The sequence below is a fragment of the Nesoenas mayeri genome (genome assembly GCF_963082525.1).
Source record: "Nesoenas mayeri genome assembly, chromosome: 1".
NCBI classification, from domain to species: Eukaryota; Metazoa; Chordata; class Aves; order Columbiformes; family Columbidae; genus Nesoenas; species Nesoenas mayeri.
Genome location: NC_137541.1, coordinates 2334788 through 2351243, shown reverse-complemented (window position 1 = coordinate 2351243; position 16456 = coordinate 2334788). Strand labels below are relative to the sequence as shown.

Sequence of the window (16456 nt, the reverse complement as noted above, 5' to 3'; positions counted from 1 at the left end):
CACCCTTATGCATGTTCTTGTTTTCATGGAGTTTTTTCTGGACTACCTCATGAAATCCAGTCTTGACGCTGTCCTGTGTTGGTTCTGTGTCCAGTGTGAATCCAAATTATCATTTGTTCCCAACCTTTTGCAAACATACTGAGTCTTCTGCTGTCATGGAGATGTAATGGTGTCATTTGTCCCCTTGTGTGACAGATTGTGGTGGATGGTGACAAAAGTACCGTGCTGGTGACTGATCTGAAACCTAACACCAAGTATGTCTTCACGGTGAGGGCCATCTATGCAGATGCTCCTGGGGAGTCAGCGACTGTCAAGGGGAAAACAAGTAGGTGGCTCTTTCGTAGTCATCCCTGTGTGTTCCTTGTCTGGGTACAGGAAAAAAACCCACCCCAAAACTGTACATGTGAGGAGAGGTGGGAATGGGTAGGAAGATGCTCATGCAAATGCCCATAGTGTGAGATGCAGGGTTGCGAGTGGGTGCACTTGAAAGCAGAGGGTGCAGCCCACTGGATACCTTACATCATCTGATTTAATAAACAGCAGTATTTAATGAATCCAGTCTGGGATTCAGTTCATACAACACTTGTGTTACCTGGGATGAGAAAGCTTTTGGAGACCACGGGTTGAGAAAAACAGATATGAGTTTTATGAAGAGATGTATATTCTGAACACCTTGTTTTAGAAATGGGTGGTCCAAGAAGTCTGGGTTTGCGCTATGCATGCACTTAGGGCTTCATTTCTCATTCAAGGTGAACACCAAGGTGGCATGATCATGGCCTTTAGGAAATGTCCCATGAAATGATGTAGGCTTCCTTTGGTTTGCAATCTGCGAAGCCAAATTCCTTTGCTGTCACATGGCTGGCTGTAATTACAAGGTTCTTGGAAACAAAGGAGCAAATTCACTCTTGACCAAACCAACCCTGGAGTGCAAGACACTGGGTCAGATGTGATGGATGGAGCAGGTTTTTGTCCCAGAAGTCTCTGCACTACTCGAAGGGTTTTAAAGAGTTTAAGGGGTGCACTAATTCTGTTTCGCTCCCTGTTTTGCAAGAAGTGCCAAGACTGTTTTGCCCAAGGCATTTTTAAAATAATTATTCATTTCTTCCCTGTCTTTTGTTTCTTCCCCCACCCCCTGCAATGTCTTAAATTGTTTGTCTTCTTGAGGGAAGTTCTCCGACAGGATGAATAAATAAAGCACCTCAATGAGGTTGACTCATATGTACTTGCCAGGAATAAGATGGAATGTCTTTATGGGTAGAAATAAAGTAATTTGATCTCTTCTCTTATTATCCCCAACATGAAGCTGGAGGCAAAAGCTATAAATCTGTCTGCCATGGCTGACTGGATCAAAATGGGTTCCTCTTTGTAAGAGTTACATCCATAGGCACAAGTAGCATTTGATTCATGTGTCCTTGCTCAGCCTCCATGAAACCACAGCAGACTATCTCTGCTCAAGAGGAAATGCCATGTGGGTAGATATTGCACAGTTCCCAACACCATTCCAAGAGGAAGCCCACAAGCTCCCTGCCTTGGGGGTTTTCAGCTCCATTTTCAAGCAGATGAGGGTTTGATAGAGAGGAGGTGGTTGCTTTTGAGGATTCAGCCAAGAGAACAGGGAGAACTGGTGCTCCCCACTTTTGTGTCTTTTTGTTCTTGAAGACAAAAAGGTTTTCCAAGGGTCTTTGCCATGGCACATCAATTTCTACAATATTTTTGTATCCCAAAGCACCTGTGCCTCCAGTCACTAACTTCCGTGTGATAGAAGAAGGGCCTTTTAGCTTGAAGGTGGCTTGGACACCTCCGCTGGGCAAGCTGGAGGGCTACAAGATCTACATCCCCAGAGGTAAGTTCAGATTTTATTGATTTCTCTTGGACTTGGCTTTAAAAAGAGCAGTGACCTGAGGACAGAAAAGGTGCCATTTTGTCCAAGGAAGAATGCACCATGGAGCCCCTGGCATTACTCTGGAAGGAGGCCAGGTTAACCTCTTCCAGACAGCTTGGAGGATGGAGGAGGAGAGTCCTTTGAAGGACTTTCTTTTGAAGTACAAGATGAGGATGGTGCTGTGGATGCCTTGTGCCCATTTGCACTGTCACATCCAGACCTATCGTGGATATTTTTCATACTCAAATGCCTGCTTTGGTGTGGATGTGGAGTGAGTTCAAGCCTTTGGTATGGCTCACACTCACCTCTATGTGATCTGGAGAGCTAGGACAGTGCGGAACTATCAAGCTTTATATACAGACATCACTCTCAGCAACATCACATGTGTTGGGGGACTTCAACCATGCACTTGAACCAGATCCTATCATGTTCTTCACCATGTTATGAAGATATCAGCAGGAGATGTAGACAGGAAGTCTTCACCATCACTCTTCTCCTCGATTTTACAGCCAACAGACAAGGAATGACCTACGAGCAGGTTCTCCACAGTGATGTCTCCTCCCATGTGGTGGATAACTTGCAGGAGGACAGAGAATACAACATCAGCATCTACGCCGTGTACCCCGAGGGGCCGAGCCGGCCTGTGGCTGCTGTGGGGAGAACATGTAAGAGGTTTGACTCTGTGGCTGGTCCTTTCTTGCCCTGGGCACTCTATTCACACCCTTTGCAGTTGATAAGAACCTCACAGCTGGTGGGTGTTGTAGGGTGATGAGCGTCAAAGGAGACACATTCAACAGATTCTTAACTCCAACCTTGAGCTCTGCTCTCCCCCATCACATGCATGGACATGAACACCCTTGAACACCATCCCGCTGTTTGGGAGGAAGGGTGGGAGATGTGCCAGAGCCTCACTTGCCCTCCTGTTTTGCACACACACTACATAAAGCAAATCAGGTGGCACATTAGAGGCACTGGTCCTGGAAAGCAATGGTCACAGATGTGGTCACCACTGCTTTTATAAGGTGTCTTCAGCCTGTCAGGGAGGGCAGGAGCCCTTTTAACTCCCTCTCCCGGTGACAGGCAGGCTGGAGAAATAACAACGCGGGGAGGGCAACCAGCAAAGTGCTCCACTGGCAAGTAAGTTCTCTGAGGGGTTTGTTCCTTGTCCTTCTAGTGAAGCTCCTGCCTGTGAAAAGCATCTTGCTGCAGAATGAGACCACCAACACGCTCCAGGCAAGGTGGAGCCCTGTCCGGGGAGCAACGGGGTACAGACTCACCTGGACATCAGCAGGTAGAGACTCAGGACTGGGATGCATGCATCAGTGAGTGGGGACATGGAGAGACAGGAGCTGTGAGGTCCCCAAGGCATTCGGTGCATTGACACCTTCTGTGTCCAGATATGCAACAAGAAGCTGGGGGAAAACAGATTTTTTGGGCTCCGTGAATGGTGGAGTTTTATGCCCATGGGTATAAAGCAGCATCTTGCAACAGACAGCCATACGGTAGGTGTATCCAAACTCCGCCATGGATGCAAAAATCCCTGCTCTGGCTAGGCATAAATCAGGATAATGGGTATCCAGCCTTGTTAACATGGGATTAATGCTGAATTTACTGGGCCTGAGTAGCTCTGGAGGGGAGCTGCTAAAGTTGTCCATGCAGAGCAGAACATCCATCCTGCACTGAGAGTGTCCAGCTCTGGATCCTCAGCACAGGACACACATGGGCATGCTGGAGAGGGGCCAGAGGAGCCACAGGAATGATCCAAGGCTGGAACAGCTCTGCTGGGGGACAGGCTGAGAGAGCTGGGGTGTTCAGCTGGAGAAGAGAAGCTCTGGGGAGACCTTAGTGCGGCCTTTCCAGACTTAAAAGGGGTTGAGAAGAAAGATGGGAACAGACTTTTGAGCAGGGCCTGTTGCAATAGGACAAGGAGTGATGATTTTAAAATAAAGGAGGGAGATTCAGGCTGGACAAGAGGAAGAAATTGTTGGCCCTGAGGGTGGTGAGAGCCTGGCCCAGGTTGGCCAGAGAGGTGTTGGATGAACCATCCCTGGAGACATCCCAGGCCAGGCTGGACGGAGCTCTGAGCAACCTGAGCTGCTGCAGATGTCCCTGCTCATGGCAGGGGTGGCTCTGGGGGGCTGGGAAGGTACCTTCAACCCAAACTACTGTATGATCCCAGAGCCCCTGAGCAGCTGGGGTTACCTCCTTTTGGGACAACAGGTACCACATTACAGACTGAAAGTGCCTGTACTTGTTGCTTTTCTCTCTGCAGCCCTAAGACCTGGCTTCATTCTCCAGCATCCCATAATGCCTTCTCATTCTCACACAAACTTCTGTGTTTGAAGACAGATCTTCATTTGCAGCTGGAGCTTTTCCCCTGCCCCGAACCCAAACATATTTTCATTGCTGGTGTGGGGGAGCAGAAGTTAGAAATTCAGGTTTGATGGCATATTTTGGCCTTGGGAGATGGATGTTTTTGTGATTCAAAGATGAGATGGGGTGTCAGAACACCTGGGCTCCATCACAGGCTTTGAATAAATAGCACACTATCCTCTGGCTCATTTCCCTTGGTTATGAAATGAGGAGACATCTCCTACCAGGGGAGGGAGGGTTATTTGGAGAGCAGCTCTGAAGGTCATCAGAAGGGAAAATTCTTAAGAGGGAAGGCATAAATGTGTTTTTATTGCCTCGTAATGAACGGTTCTCCAGAAAAAAATCACAGAACACCCCAAAACTCACCTTCGCACAGTCCTTGCTCAATACCCCAGCTAGAAATGGAGCATGCACCTCCTCAGCCTGCCATGTCATTGGAGTGGGGACTCATCTTGAGGGGACAGTGTGGGTCATCCTCAAAGAAGCAAGGGCACACCACCTCTGCTCCAGGTTTGCTCTTTCTGAGCAGCAATTTCACCCGATACCAGTTCACCCCAAATCCAGAGGTGGTAAAATCCCAAGGGGCAACCCACCCTCTACTGCAGGGTCCTTCTCCAACACCCCATCCCATGCTGGGTCCATGCGTTATGGGTGTTGGGATCCAGATGCCTCCTGCCCATCCCTGTGCAGCCGTCCCAGACTGTGGAGGGATTTTGTCTTCTCTGACTTCTAAGACAGAGAACAGTTAAACATAAACGAGCTGCTGATGTGGAGAGAAGATCCATGGAATGAGGGGTGGGAGAAGGAGGGGGATGGGGCTCAAGGTGCTGGTGGAGCAGAAGATGGGGACATGGCACCCTCCAGCGACCAAACTGCAAACGGCAGCCTCCTCCCTTCCAAACCCCAACCTGCTGCTGCCCGCATTTCTCTGCCCCTCTGAAAATGGGGTGAGATCCCCAGGGATTGGGTTTTAACTCTTCTTGTGCCGTTCCTCCCTCTAGAGCGATACCGAGAGGTTTAGCTGAGTGGTTTCTAGTCCACAACAAGGATACATAAATGAGAAAATGTATTTTGTGGCATCAGTTGGCTTCGGCATCCTGCATGGAAGGCAAGATGCCTCCAGCACCGAGTCCCCCAGGGCTGGGCAGAGTGTGGCCCTCCTACGCGTCTACTCGCAGGCCTAAACATGACCATTTGTGTGATGCTAGCTTATTTATTTTGTTTGCCCTGCAAAGCCCTGCGTTATAAAATCGTTGAATCATAGAATCAGTTTGGCTGGAAAAGACCCTCAAGATCATTGAGTCCAACTATAACCTAACTCTGTCACTGTGCCATGTCCCTGAGAATCTCATCTATGCATCTTTTAAACCCCTCCAGGGATGGTGACTCCAGCACTGCCCTGGGCAGCCTGTTCCAATGCCCCACAGCCCTTTGGGGAAGAAATTGTTCCCCACATCCAACCTCAACCTCCCCTGGCGCAACTTGAGGCCATTTCCTCTGCTCCTGGCGCTTGTTCCTGGGGAGCAGAGCCCGACCCCCCTGGCTCCAAGCTCCTTTCAGGCAGTTCAGAGATCAGAAGGTCCCCCCTCAGCTCCTGTTCTCCAGCTGAACCCCCCAGGTCCCTCAGCGGCTCCATCACACTTGTGCTCCAGCCCCTCACCAGCTCCGTTCCCTTCTCTCCACTCGCTCCAGCACCTCAAGGCCTTTCTTGGCGTGAGTGGCCCAAAACTGCTCCCAGTATTCAAGGTGGGGCCTCACCAGCCTTGATCTATTGGTGATCACTGAGGTCTGCCCAAGTGGCTGTGGCTTGTTTCTACCTGCATATACATTCGCTCTTCAACTAAGATATGTGCTCGTTGCACTAAGCCATGTCCCTACTGTCCACAGCTTGTGGACCTTGCCAGCACGCACGCAAACCGGGAGGATGAAGTTCCATTCAATCTCACGCAACTGTGTACTTCTCAAGTGATTGTTTTTGTGCTTTCCCACTGCCCTCTCAGCCAAGGAGACCCAAGGAGGTTGGTCCTCCTCGGTCTGACCCAAGAGAGCCCAGACATAATTTCTTTTTGCAGAGGGCAGCATCCAGGACGTGAACCTCAGCAACACCTACAGCTACTACATGATCCAGGGGCTGCAGCCTGGCACAGAGTACAATGTCACCATCAACCCCGTTTTCGGGGATGTTGAGGGTCCGGTGGTGAGCGGAAAAGCAACAACAGGTGAGTACCCTGTGGCAGGAGTGGGAGCCAGCTCAAGAGGACATGGATGGTGGGTGAAGCTGTGCCGGCAGCACAGAGCTGGTGTCATTTGTAGTCACCAACCTGCCTGTCGTCTGCTGCAGAAAACACTTTAGGTTGTCGCAGCTTTTGGGGGGTACTTAGAAGCTGTTGGGACCTTGATGCAGTTGGTCAACTTTGTTCTTTTCCAGTGGCATCGAGTACTGTCCAGATGCTGAACGTGAGTGAGATATCCATCAACAGCGCTCTGCTCTCCTGGGACTCAGTTGCTGGGGCCACTGGGTACCGAGTGGCTTGGGGCCCTACACCAGGTAAGATCCTGTCCTCTTCCTGCTTCTAGCACCTCCACCTTCTCCTGTGGGATGGGAGATAAAGCACTAGGAACCTCAGGGATGGTAGGTGTAGGGGCAGGTCCAACTCATTAACTGGTCTGAGCAGCCTTTCCCACAACTTCAGGGCATGAACTGAAACCAGAAATTATTCCTGGACCTGACCTGCAATTCTAGGGTCTCTGCAGCAACTGCATTCAATGTATAGAACAACAGTCCTACACTACCTTGCCTGGTCCTCAGAGAAGAGTTGGGGCAGGTCATCCAGAACAGGAGCTTTGCAAGTCTGGAGATGCTGGGAAGGGGCAGACCACATGCTGTAGCCGCCCTTGGACTGCGCCACATTACTCTGTGCCCTGGATGTGAGAACTAGTTTGGTTCCTTTTGCTCTTCTCAACTGGTTTGGATCCTTTAGTCATTCAAATTCCCAAATAAATAACCAAAGGAAAACTGTCTCTTGCCCCAGCACATACATGGGTGTTCTACAAGATAGATTCAGCTGGGTTGGAGATGTACTGCCAGGGAAAACATAGTATCTTTCCAAATACTCAACAGAGCTTCTCCCCAGACTCTTCACTCTTTATCCTCTTCTATTTTATTTTCTCTCTCCAAAAGAGTTCTTTGGGAAAGACCGTCCTCGCCAGCTGGCCCTCAACAGATCAATCACATCCTACCAGCTCCGCAACCTGGCCCATGACACCGAGTACGTGATTTCCCTCTACGTGCTCTTTGGCTCAGTGGAGGGACCGGGGATCACAACCTCAGCCAGGACATGTGAGTATGGGCAGGACATTCAAGTGGCTACCACACCACACACTCCTTGCACGGCTGGCTCAACCTCATGTATTCCTACAAAGGCCTTATGCTGTGCCTCCTACACCCCACTCCCATCACCTTCCCCTCATGCTGGGGACACCATGGTGGTGGTCCTTTGCCCTACAATCCAGCTGAGCCTGATGGCTGAAGACCTGAATCCCAAAGGCTCTGGGGTTTCTGCCTGGGATTTTCCAGAGGTAAACTGGAGCTGACGTGCTTTGCAGTTTATCTGTTCATGTACCATGGGCTTGGGCCAACCATCAGGTCTGAACTGCCCAGTCTGCACTTGCCAGCCTTCCAGGCATTCCGAAATCCAGACCAGTGGCCAAAGTCTTCAATACCGTCAAACAGTCCAGCTGGAAAAGAGATGAGACCTGGGTAAATTATACTGTAGGGAGCCACAGAGGAGAAAAATGAGTAGGAGTGGACACGTCCTTCTGGCACGTTAAACAGGCTTGGCATAGGTAGGAAACCCCGGATATATTAACATGCTCCCCAGTGTTATTTATCCACAGCCATCTCAGAAAGGTAGGAGCCTCTCTGTAGGCACCGCTCAGGGTCAACTCACCAGCATGCACTCTTGAGATGTAATATTCCTTGAGTTGTGGCTCTGCCTCTTCAGACTCAGATTCTTGAGTCCTTTCGGTGTCCTTTTCACATGAAGTCATCTGAACCACAGTTCCCCACAGTGTTTAAAGATACATCTGGATGACCCGTCCTCTCTTGGGCTGCCTCCTCACATCCCTGTGTTGTGTCAGCAGAGTTTGTTGCAGGCGGTAACAAATGAGGATGAGATCCCACAGCTTAACTGCAAAGTGCTCCTCTCCATCAGTTCATTAGAAAATGCAGCCTGGAAATGTCTGGAAAGTAGATATTGGATAAACACTCAAGTCTTTCTTCAGTGCCATAGCTTAGAGCCATGAACTCTGCATAACTTGGGCTGTTACTTCAGATATCTCATCCTGGTTAATTTTTGCAATGTCTCCTGCAGAGTCCCACATCATTCAGACCATTCAAGATCTGAGGGTTACTGACACTGGTGTTAACAATTTGAAGCTGTCTTGGAGGAGGCTTCCTGGGATGACTCATTATAAGTTAACCTGGGTGCCATTCAATGGTGAGCATCCTGCTCTCTTAGCGAGATGTGGTATGATTGTCCCCCCGAACTGGGCACTGGGGAGGCCAAACCGCGAATCCTGGGGGCAGTTTTGGGCTCTTCACATCAAGAAACGCCTTGAGGTGCTGGAGCAAGTGGAAAGAAGAGAATGGAGCTGGTGAGGGGCTGGAGCACAAGTGTGATGGAGCAGCTGAGGGACCTGGGGGTTCAGCTGGAGAACAGGAGCTGAGGGGAGACCTTCTGATCTCTGAACTGCCTGAAAGGAGCTTGGAGCCAGGGGGGTCGGGCTCTGCTCCCCAGGAACAAGCGCCAGGAGCAGAGGAAACGGCCTCAAGTTGCGCCAGGGGAGGTTGAGGTTGGATGTGGGGAACAATTTCTTCCCCAAAGGGCTGTGGGGCATTGGAACAGGCTGCCCAGGGCAGTGCTGGAGTCACCATCCCTGGAGGGGTTGAAGAGATGGAGATGAGGTTCTCAGGGACATGGAGCAGTGCTGGACTTGGCAGTGTTGGATTAATGATTGGATTCAATGCCCATGAGGGTCTTTTCCAACCAAAATGATTCTATGAGGACAGAGCACAAGGAACCTCAGAAAACAGGAGCTTAGCTCAGCTCTTTCCTTTTCCCACAGATCATCAGGGTAGATGGGGACGATAATGTCTACAGGAGCAGGTTGAAGCGCTGTAACTGAGCCAGGTTTTAGTCGCTAACAAAAATATCAATAGATGTAGTTGGGATTTGGGAAGTCAGAGAAGTTGTTCCCTTCCATCAGTGTATGTGATGTCTTTGTGACTGCATCTCTCACCTGCCTGTGCCTCAGTTTCCCCAGATGCAAAATGAGCACCTTGCTGGTGAGGTCCCATAAGAGATGTGGGAAGAAACTGCTGTAACAATAATTGTTAATAGCAATTACCCTGCCCTTTCTATGTAACACTGGGGTTTTTTTGAATGACTCCTCTTAGGTGGTTTGGAAACCTCCCAGGTGCTTGCAGCAGAAACAGTCTCCTTCACAATCCCCAAACTGAAGGAGAGCACCACCTACACCATCGGCATGTCTGCAATGTTGGGGGCCGGGAGGGAGGCCCCACACTCCTCACAGCCAAAACCTGTGAGTACGGGACCGCTGGATGGGGACAAGAGCATCTCCACATTAGTGCTAGGGGCCATCTCTTCCTAGGGGCTCTCATGGGATGTGAGGATGGAAAAAGAGCAATATTGGCTGCTAGACACCTTATTACTTCTCAGGTCCCACCAACCAGCATGCCAGAAATCATGCATCGGTCCTTTTCTTCTTATCACTGAGAAATGTTGGGACTTCGCCTGTTTTACTCTGCCAATAATCACCATGAGATGTGACTTTTGTGACATGTTATCTTGGAACTACCTCGTTAGTTACAATATCTTGACCATTTCCAGTGGATAAAGGCAAACGTCAGCACTCACGATGCTGTGGCATCATGCGTCTTGATTGCTGCTGCAGAATAGGCAAATTTGGAGATCAAATGGTGGAGAAGGTCAGGGGTACAGAGCCAGCACTGTAGTTTCGAGAAGCACCAGCATCTGGCGCAATGGAACAAGAAACAACTTTATTGCCTATCCCAACAGCTCCGGTTTCACAATCAGTTTAGAGAAATACCCGGCAGTCTGGGCTGAAGATCTGACAACAGGTATTTGCTCAATCTCCACCAGTTCCCACCAGCTGAGGATCTGAGCTGATTCAGGTTTATGGAAAACCTCTCAAGTGCTGTAGGGATTCCTTCCTCTCACCAGAAATGTGGTGGTTTAGGAGGCAGGAGGTCTCCAAAACTGTTTGCAGGCTAAGATGTGTTTCCTGGCACACACATCTTTGCAGCTTGGAGTGTAGGTACCATCTGAGAGATTCGCCAGCTGTGGACAAGTGTAGCCAAGATGTGCTTCATCCTCATCATTTCTATCCGGACTTCTTGCTTTGAGTTTCAGTGGGGCCAGGCCTTGAGCCTCCCAAAGGATGCAGAATCTTTCTTCCAGCTCAGACAAGCTTTTGGTGGTAGCTTCTACCCCTTCTAAGATTTATTTATTTCATCTCTAACAGTGGATTTACCCAAAGTGACCGAGTTCACAGTGCAACAGGCTGGAGATTCAAGCATTTTGCTGACTTGGACGGCTGTTCCTGGAGTATCCATGTACCTATTAACATGGCACTTATCATCAGGTAATTTTTGTTTTGGTGGGGGAAGGAAGGGTGGTTTGTAATTTGGTCTCCTCCTGTGTGAGCTTCCCTGTCACCCAAGGAGATTTGGGGATGGAGCATGGACATGTGGTCTCTTTGATTCAACCTTAAAGGGAAAACTTCTTTCCATAACCAGCCTTAAGTGGCTGATGTTTCCTTCAAGTATCGTGACTCGTTTCTCTAAGTGATGTCCAGTTTGACCTGGGGTAAATGATGCCATCACTGATGACACCAGCTCTGCTGCTTCTTTAGAACCCATCTGGACCCTGTTTTGCAGGAGAACAAAGGGTTGACCATGGGGTCTTCCATACATTATGTCAGCTTCTTCATTCGGGAGAAAAAGAGGTGAAAAAAATGAAAGCTGGCCCACTGAGTAAGCTCACAGGGTGACCCATTTGGCCATTGCAAAATCCTTAGGGGAAGGAAAACAAGATGTGGAAATTGCTTGGAAAAAAGCCTGCTGGTTGGCATTATCATTGTATCTTCCTTTAAAGTCGGTACCTGTCCATCAAGGATAGTTGCAGTCAACCAAAAAAGGTTGGGTTTTGTCATCCATACAACCTTAATTCTTATATTTTAAAAAGCTTTGCTATGTAGTAAATAGCTTTTAAAACTCTTGCAATAATTGCTCACAGTTTCTAGTGTGTATTTCTTTGATTTGTCTCTGTGGGATTTGCCCTTTTAAAGCACCAGCTATATTATTTTTCCCTAGAGTGGGCTTGAACCTGTTTGAATATGGCAAAGTTCCTGTCATTGATGCTTCAACCACCAACTTTTTGCTAGTGATCAGTTCATCTTCATAAGTCAACAAAGATAAAGGACCTGACAGAGTTCCCTTGCTCTCCCTGCAATATTTTTGAGTTAGTAGGTCGTCAGCTTTAATATTTTTTAATTCCAAGGACATTTTGGTATTGGCAGCTTCAGACTTGCAATATATGTCACTCAGGATGAAGTCTCCTGTGGTAGCATCGTTTTTTTACTCTACGTATCAGGGATAAGTGATTAGGGAACTGAACATTCAGTTCTCTAGGGTGATTTAAGTGATCTAATGCAACTGTTCCCCTCCTGTGCCATGCTGTTAAAATATCGATCCGTAAGTATTCAAAAATCATTGGTTTCAGAATTGTCAGGGCTCAGAAATGGATAGTACCATGTTTGACAGGCCCCCTGTGCCCTCACTCAATCGATCCTTTTGAAATAGGTTTATAACTATTGATTTAACATTTCAATCAGATGAATCTTGCCACCACATTTCAATAGTACCAATGAGATAAAATTTATGCTCGAAAGTAAGTAATTCCAATTTCTCTCGTTTAATCACCCAGGCTGCCAGCATTAATATATAAAGGCAATTAAGAATTTTCTCTTTTTTTTTTTTTCCTTTTTTTTTTTTGTCTCTTGGTACCTTGATTAATTTTCTTCTCCAAAATTTGATTTTTCTCTAAATGAGTACTCATTCATTACCCATTTCCCTTGCCCCCCTTTTAAACTCATTTAATGCTCTGCTCTCTGCCAGTTGACTCTAGCCAGCCTGCCCTATAGAAGATCGGTTCCCCTTCTACACAGCTTGAGGTCATCCCAGCTGTAGACCTCCTCTGTCCAGAGTTACAAAAAACAAACCCATGTATGTCAATGGGGCTCCATCCAGAGCCAGCCTTCCTCCCCTATGGGATAGGAAGGACCTTGGAGAAGAAGAGACTGAGAGCTGGGGCTGTTCAGCCTGGAGAAGAGAAGCTGAGAGGAGATCTCATCAATGGTTATAAATATCTCCAGGGTGGGTGTCAAGAGGATGGACCAGATTCTTTTCAATGATGCCCAACAACAGGATGTGGGGCAACGGGCACAGACTGAAGCACAGGAGGTTCCATCTGAATATAAGGAGAAACTTCTTTCCTTTGAGGTGCCAGAGCCTGGCCCAGGCTGTCCAGAGAGGTTGTGGAGTCTCCTTCTCTGGAGACATTCAAACCCACCTGGACACCTTCCTGTGTGACCTGCTCTGGTAAACCTGCTTTAGCAGGTGGGTTGGAGTGGATGATCTCCACATGCCCCTTCCAACCTCAACCATCCTGTGATTCTGTGAAGTTCAGCTGGACATTGCCCTCCTCTCACTTTGTATATTCTCTTGACTGTTATTGGAGCACCAAAGTCATGGTTTTCTTATCCATCTAATCGACAGAATCTCATTTAATTTTGTACCTTCATAAAATCACAAAATCATTTAGGTTGGAAGAGACACTCAAGATCATAGAGTCCAATGTCTAGTGAAAATGAAACATTATTTACACCAGTTCTGAGTTGATTAAGCTTTGGTTTTGTCTTTTAAAGGGAAAATTCTATTACAGAATGAAAACATGCGTTTTACTTTGAACAGCATCAAAACTCATAATCCATTCTTTCCATAATAAGACTCTTATAAAATGTCAAAACATCATGGTGGCATTTCCACAGATTTTTCCTATCGTCATGATTTTAGAACAAAACTATCAAATGCATGCAACCAAATTTCTCAAGTAAGTTTGATTCTACTTTTCAGCAAACTTTCCATTCATTAAGAGAAAAGAATCCTGTTTCTCTACGTGTTAACCACTGCAAACCATTGGTCTGCCACAGAGCTCAGCCTCAGACACCACCTGGACCAAGTGCCCTCTCCAAACACTTGTATGAATTGCCATTTTCATTTCCTATTCGTGTACTCGAGAACTCCCTTGTCAGACACAAATAACCTTATTTCATCTGGTTTAGGACCTGACCATTGCAGTTTGCAAACGTCTTACCAAGAGCTCCAGCTCCAAAGCCCAGGACTTGTCTCATCTCCAAGCTCCTGTTTGCCATAGTTGATGTCATTAGAAGATGGGATGCTTCAGACATGAGAGTTATTTCGAGTTTCTTCCTTTTTCACAGCTTCTGATCTTTCCCAGGAACTTTTGCCAGCAGCTTCTACATCATATCAAGTGACAGGACTGAGCACCAAAAAAATGTATTTGTTTTCTATAAGACCAATCTTTGGAGATATGGAGGGAGCAGAGACAACGCTCCTTGGGCAAACAGGTATGAAGACTGGAGGCTTATGGTGTAGCTTTACCTAGGGGACTGCTGCTAAGGCTAATTTCTTGGCCACCTTCTAATGCTTTGCTAAGTGTCATAACTAAAATAAGTTTAATAAACACCTTTTTTCTTATGACTCTTACAGTGGGACCTCACAGAGACTCACCTGCGCCAATTGCTCCAGTGACTTCTGCAAAATTGGATATGATGGGATCCCCATCTGTACCTCCTAGGAATGTGGGGACAACTCCTCTTCCACTGGCCACCACCACAAAGCTACCACCAACCTCAGAGACCCCACTATTGACCACCACCACGTCTGCACTGCTGACGACTCTCCCCGAGCCAAGTGAGTGTGTATCTATGTGTGATTTGATGACGATGTAGCAGTAGGTCAAAACCACCAGGGACCATGGTCTTCTCTGATCTCAGGAGCCCAAATTAGTCTTTATTCATTGAGTAGTGAGAGCGGGAAATATCAGGGAAAGGGGAGACACAAACCCCATAAAATACAGTGAGGGTCTCAGCACTGCCCTGTGGGGTGAAGGTGCTGCCTGCTCACTCACCAACACTTGGCATCACGAGAGGTTTTTGTGTTCGGGTTTGTCTTGTTGCTCTGAACACAAAGAAACATGCTTCTGCTTTAGGAACCCCCATCTTATGGAGATTCTCTCTTCCCTCTGCAGTCTGTGGCAAGTTCAAAGCAGACATTGGGTTCCTGGTGGACGAATCCTCAAGTATTGGCCAGAGCAATTTCAATAAAGTGAAGGATTTCCTCTTCCGGATCATTTCCTATTTCCCTAAGATTGGGCCTGAAGGGACACAGGCAAGATTTTGTTATTGTATTTCCTAAAGGTGTTTTCCTTCCAAATGTTCACCTTTGGTCACTCCTGCGATGACAACAAACACGTGTTGTGGCTCAGAAAGGCTTTGCCTAAAGACGTGTTTGTCCAACAAAGACATGAATAAAAGTCTCCTAAATCTCAGCCTACTCATTTGGATATATTTCCATTTTATGGTTATTTTTCCTAGAGTGAGTCATCAGGAAGAAAGCAAATCCCAGACCTACTGAAATGCTGTCTAGGTTATGGAGCTCAGGGGTATATCAGGTGTGGGTCCCCCCTCTAAGACCCCATTTCTGCCCACATCCACCTTGCTAATGAGTGGAGACCCAGGTGGAGACTAAGATGAGAGATGCAGCACACACCAGCAACTGCATCCTCCAGACAAGCAGAGGACCAGATCCCCAGACCATGCTATGAAACACCTCAAGGGCAAATGAAGCCTACAGTGTTGAGCAACAATTCAGAAAAGCCAACTGGAAGACTCAGTAGATAATTTTTAGCAGTCATTTTTGTATTAATGTAATTAATACACATTAATGTATTATCTGAATTAGCCCTTTGAAAGGGAGACCTGCATAGCTTACTTTTAGTTGATCAGGAAACAGGGAGCTTCTTGCACTCTTTACTTACAGGTAGTCTTGAAGGTGTAGGCACATGATCACATTACCCTGGGGTGACAAATGATTCTGGAGAAATGAAGACATTTCGATTTAGATGGCTATAGTGTGAACTCAATAGCTTGCCTCTTTTCACACTCAATGGAGATCAAGGGTTTAATTCAGGAGGGATGATCAATGGAGATCAAGGGTTTAATTCAGGAGCGATGATGTGTCCTGCTATGGGAGCTGCTGCAGCACGAGATGCTCCCACCCAACCATGAGCTGCCTGAAGTGCACAGGTCTCCCATCAGTCCTGTGCAGAAACCTCTGATGCCCCAGAACAGGGATGTGAAACTCATTTTCACTGGGGGCCACATCAGCCTTGAGATTGCCTTCAAAGAGCTGAATATAATGTTAGGACTGTATAAATGTACAAGTAATTACATTTCTAACAGTCCTAAAGTTACATCAGGCAAATGCAAGGCTGATGTGGCCCCCAGTGAAAATAGTTTGACACCCCTGCCCTAGAAAGTCTTAAAAAGCACTTTGCCTGTGCTTAAGTATATGGACCGTGCCCCATGTGCCTACGAACCCAACAGCCATTTTTGTGCCTAGAAACACAACTTCTTTCCACTCCCCTTGCACCGCAACTAGTCGAATTATCAAACTCAAGGCAGTTTATTGTGTGATGGCACATTTGCTGTGCGCCTGAGCCCTCCACATTTTTAACGCCCTTTTTTTTCGGCAGGTTGCTGTTGCTCAATACAGTGAAGAGCCCAGAGCAGCTTTCCACTTCAACCAGCACCGGGATCGCAACAGCGTCCTGAGAGCCGTCAAGGGACTGGGCTATACTGGTGGCAACACAAAAACAGGTGTGTATGGATGAGGTGCACACGTGGGGTGGATCTTCTGGACCAAAACAGAGAACGTAGACCAGGGACAGCATTTGTCTGAGTGTTTTAAACCCATTTACAAGGCTAGAAAGTTATGGCCCAAAGTTCTTCAAA

At 47.5% G+C, this 16456-nt stretch overlaps 1 protein-coding gene across 1 annotated transcript in view; it reads left to right on the top strand.

The window, feature by feature from the left end:
- Positions 1 to 16456, top strand: part of LOC308050004 (uncharacterized protein) — a gene marked incomplete at both ends in the record, with an annotated part of 103844 nt that overhangs the window by 9341 nt on the left and 78047 nt on the right. Inside the window, 14 exon segments of the mRNA XM_080359912.1 lie at positions 196 to 325; positions 1727 to 1843; positions 2392 to 2547; positions 3057 to 3173; positions 6328 to 6474; positions 6684 to 6803; positions 7437 to 7595; positions 9714 to 9809; positions 9812 to 9859; positions 10823 to 10942; positions 13862 to 14008; positions 14151 to 14354; positions 14692 to 14831; positions 16198 to 16321. Coding sequence (XP_080216038.1) covers positions 196 to 325; positions 1727 to 1843; positions 2392 to 2547; positions 3057 to 3173; positions 6328 to 6474; positions 6684 to 6803; positions 7437 to 7595; positions 9714 to 9809; positions 9812 to 9859; positions 10823 to 10942; positions 13862 to 14008; positions 14151 to 14354; positions 14692 to 14831; positions 16198 to 16321 — 1825 coding nt within the window.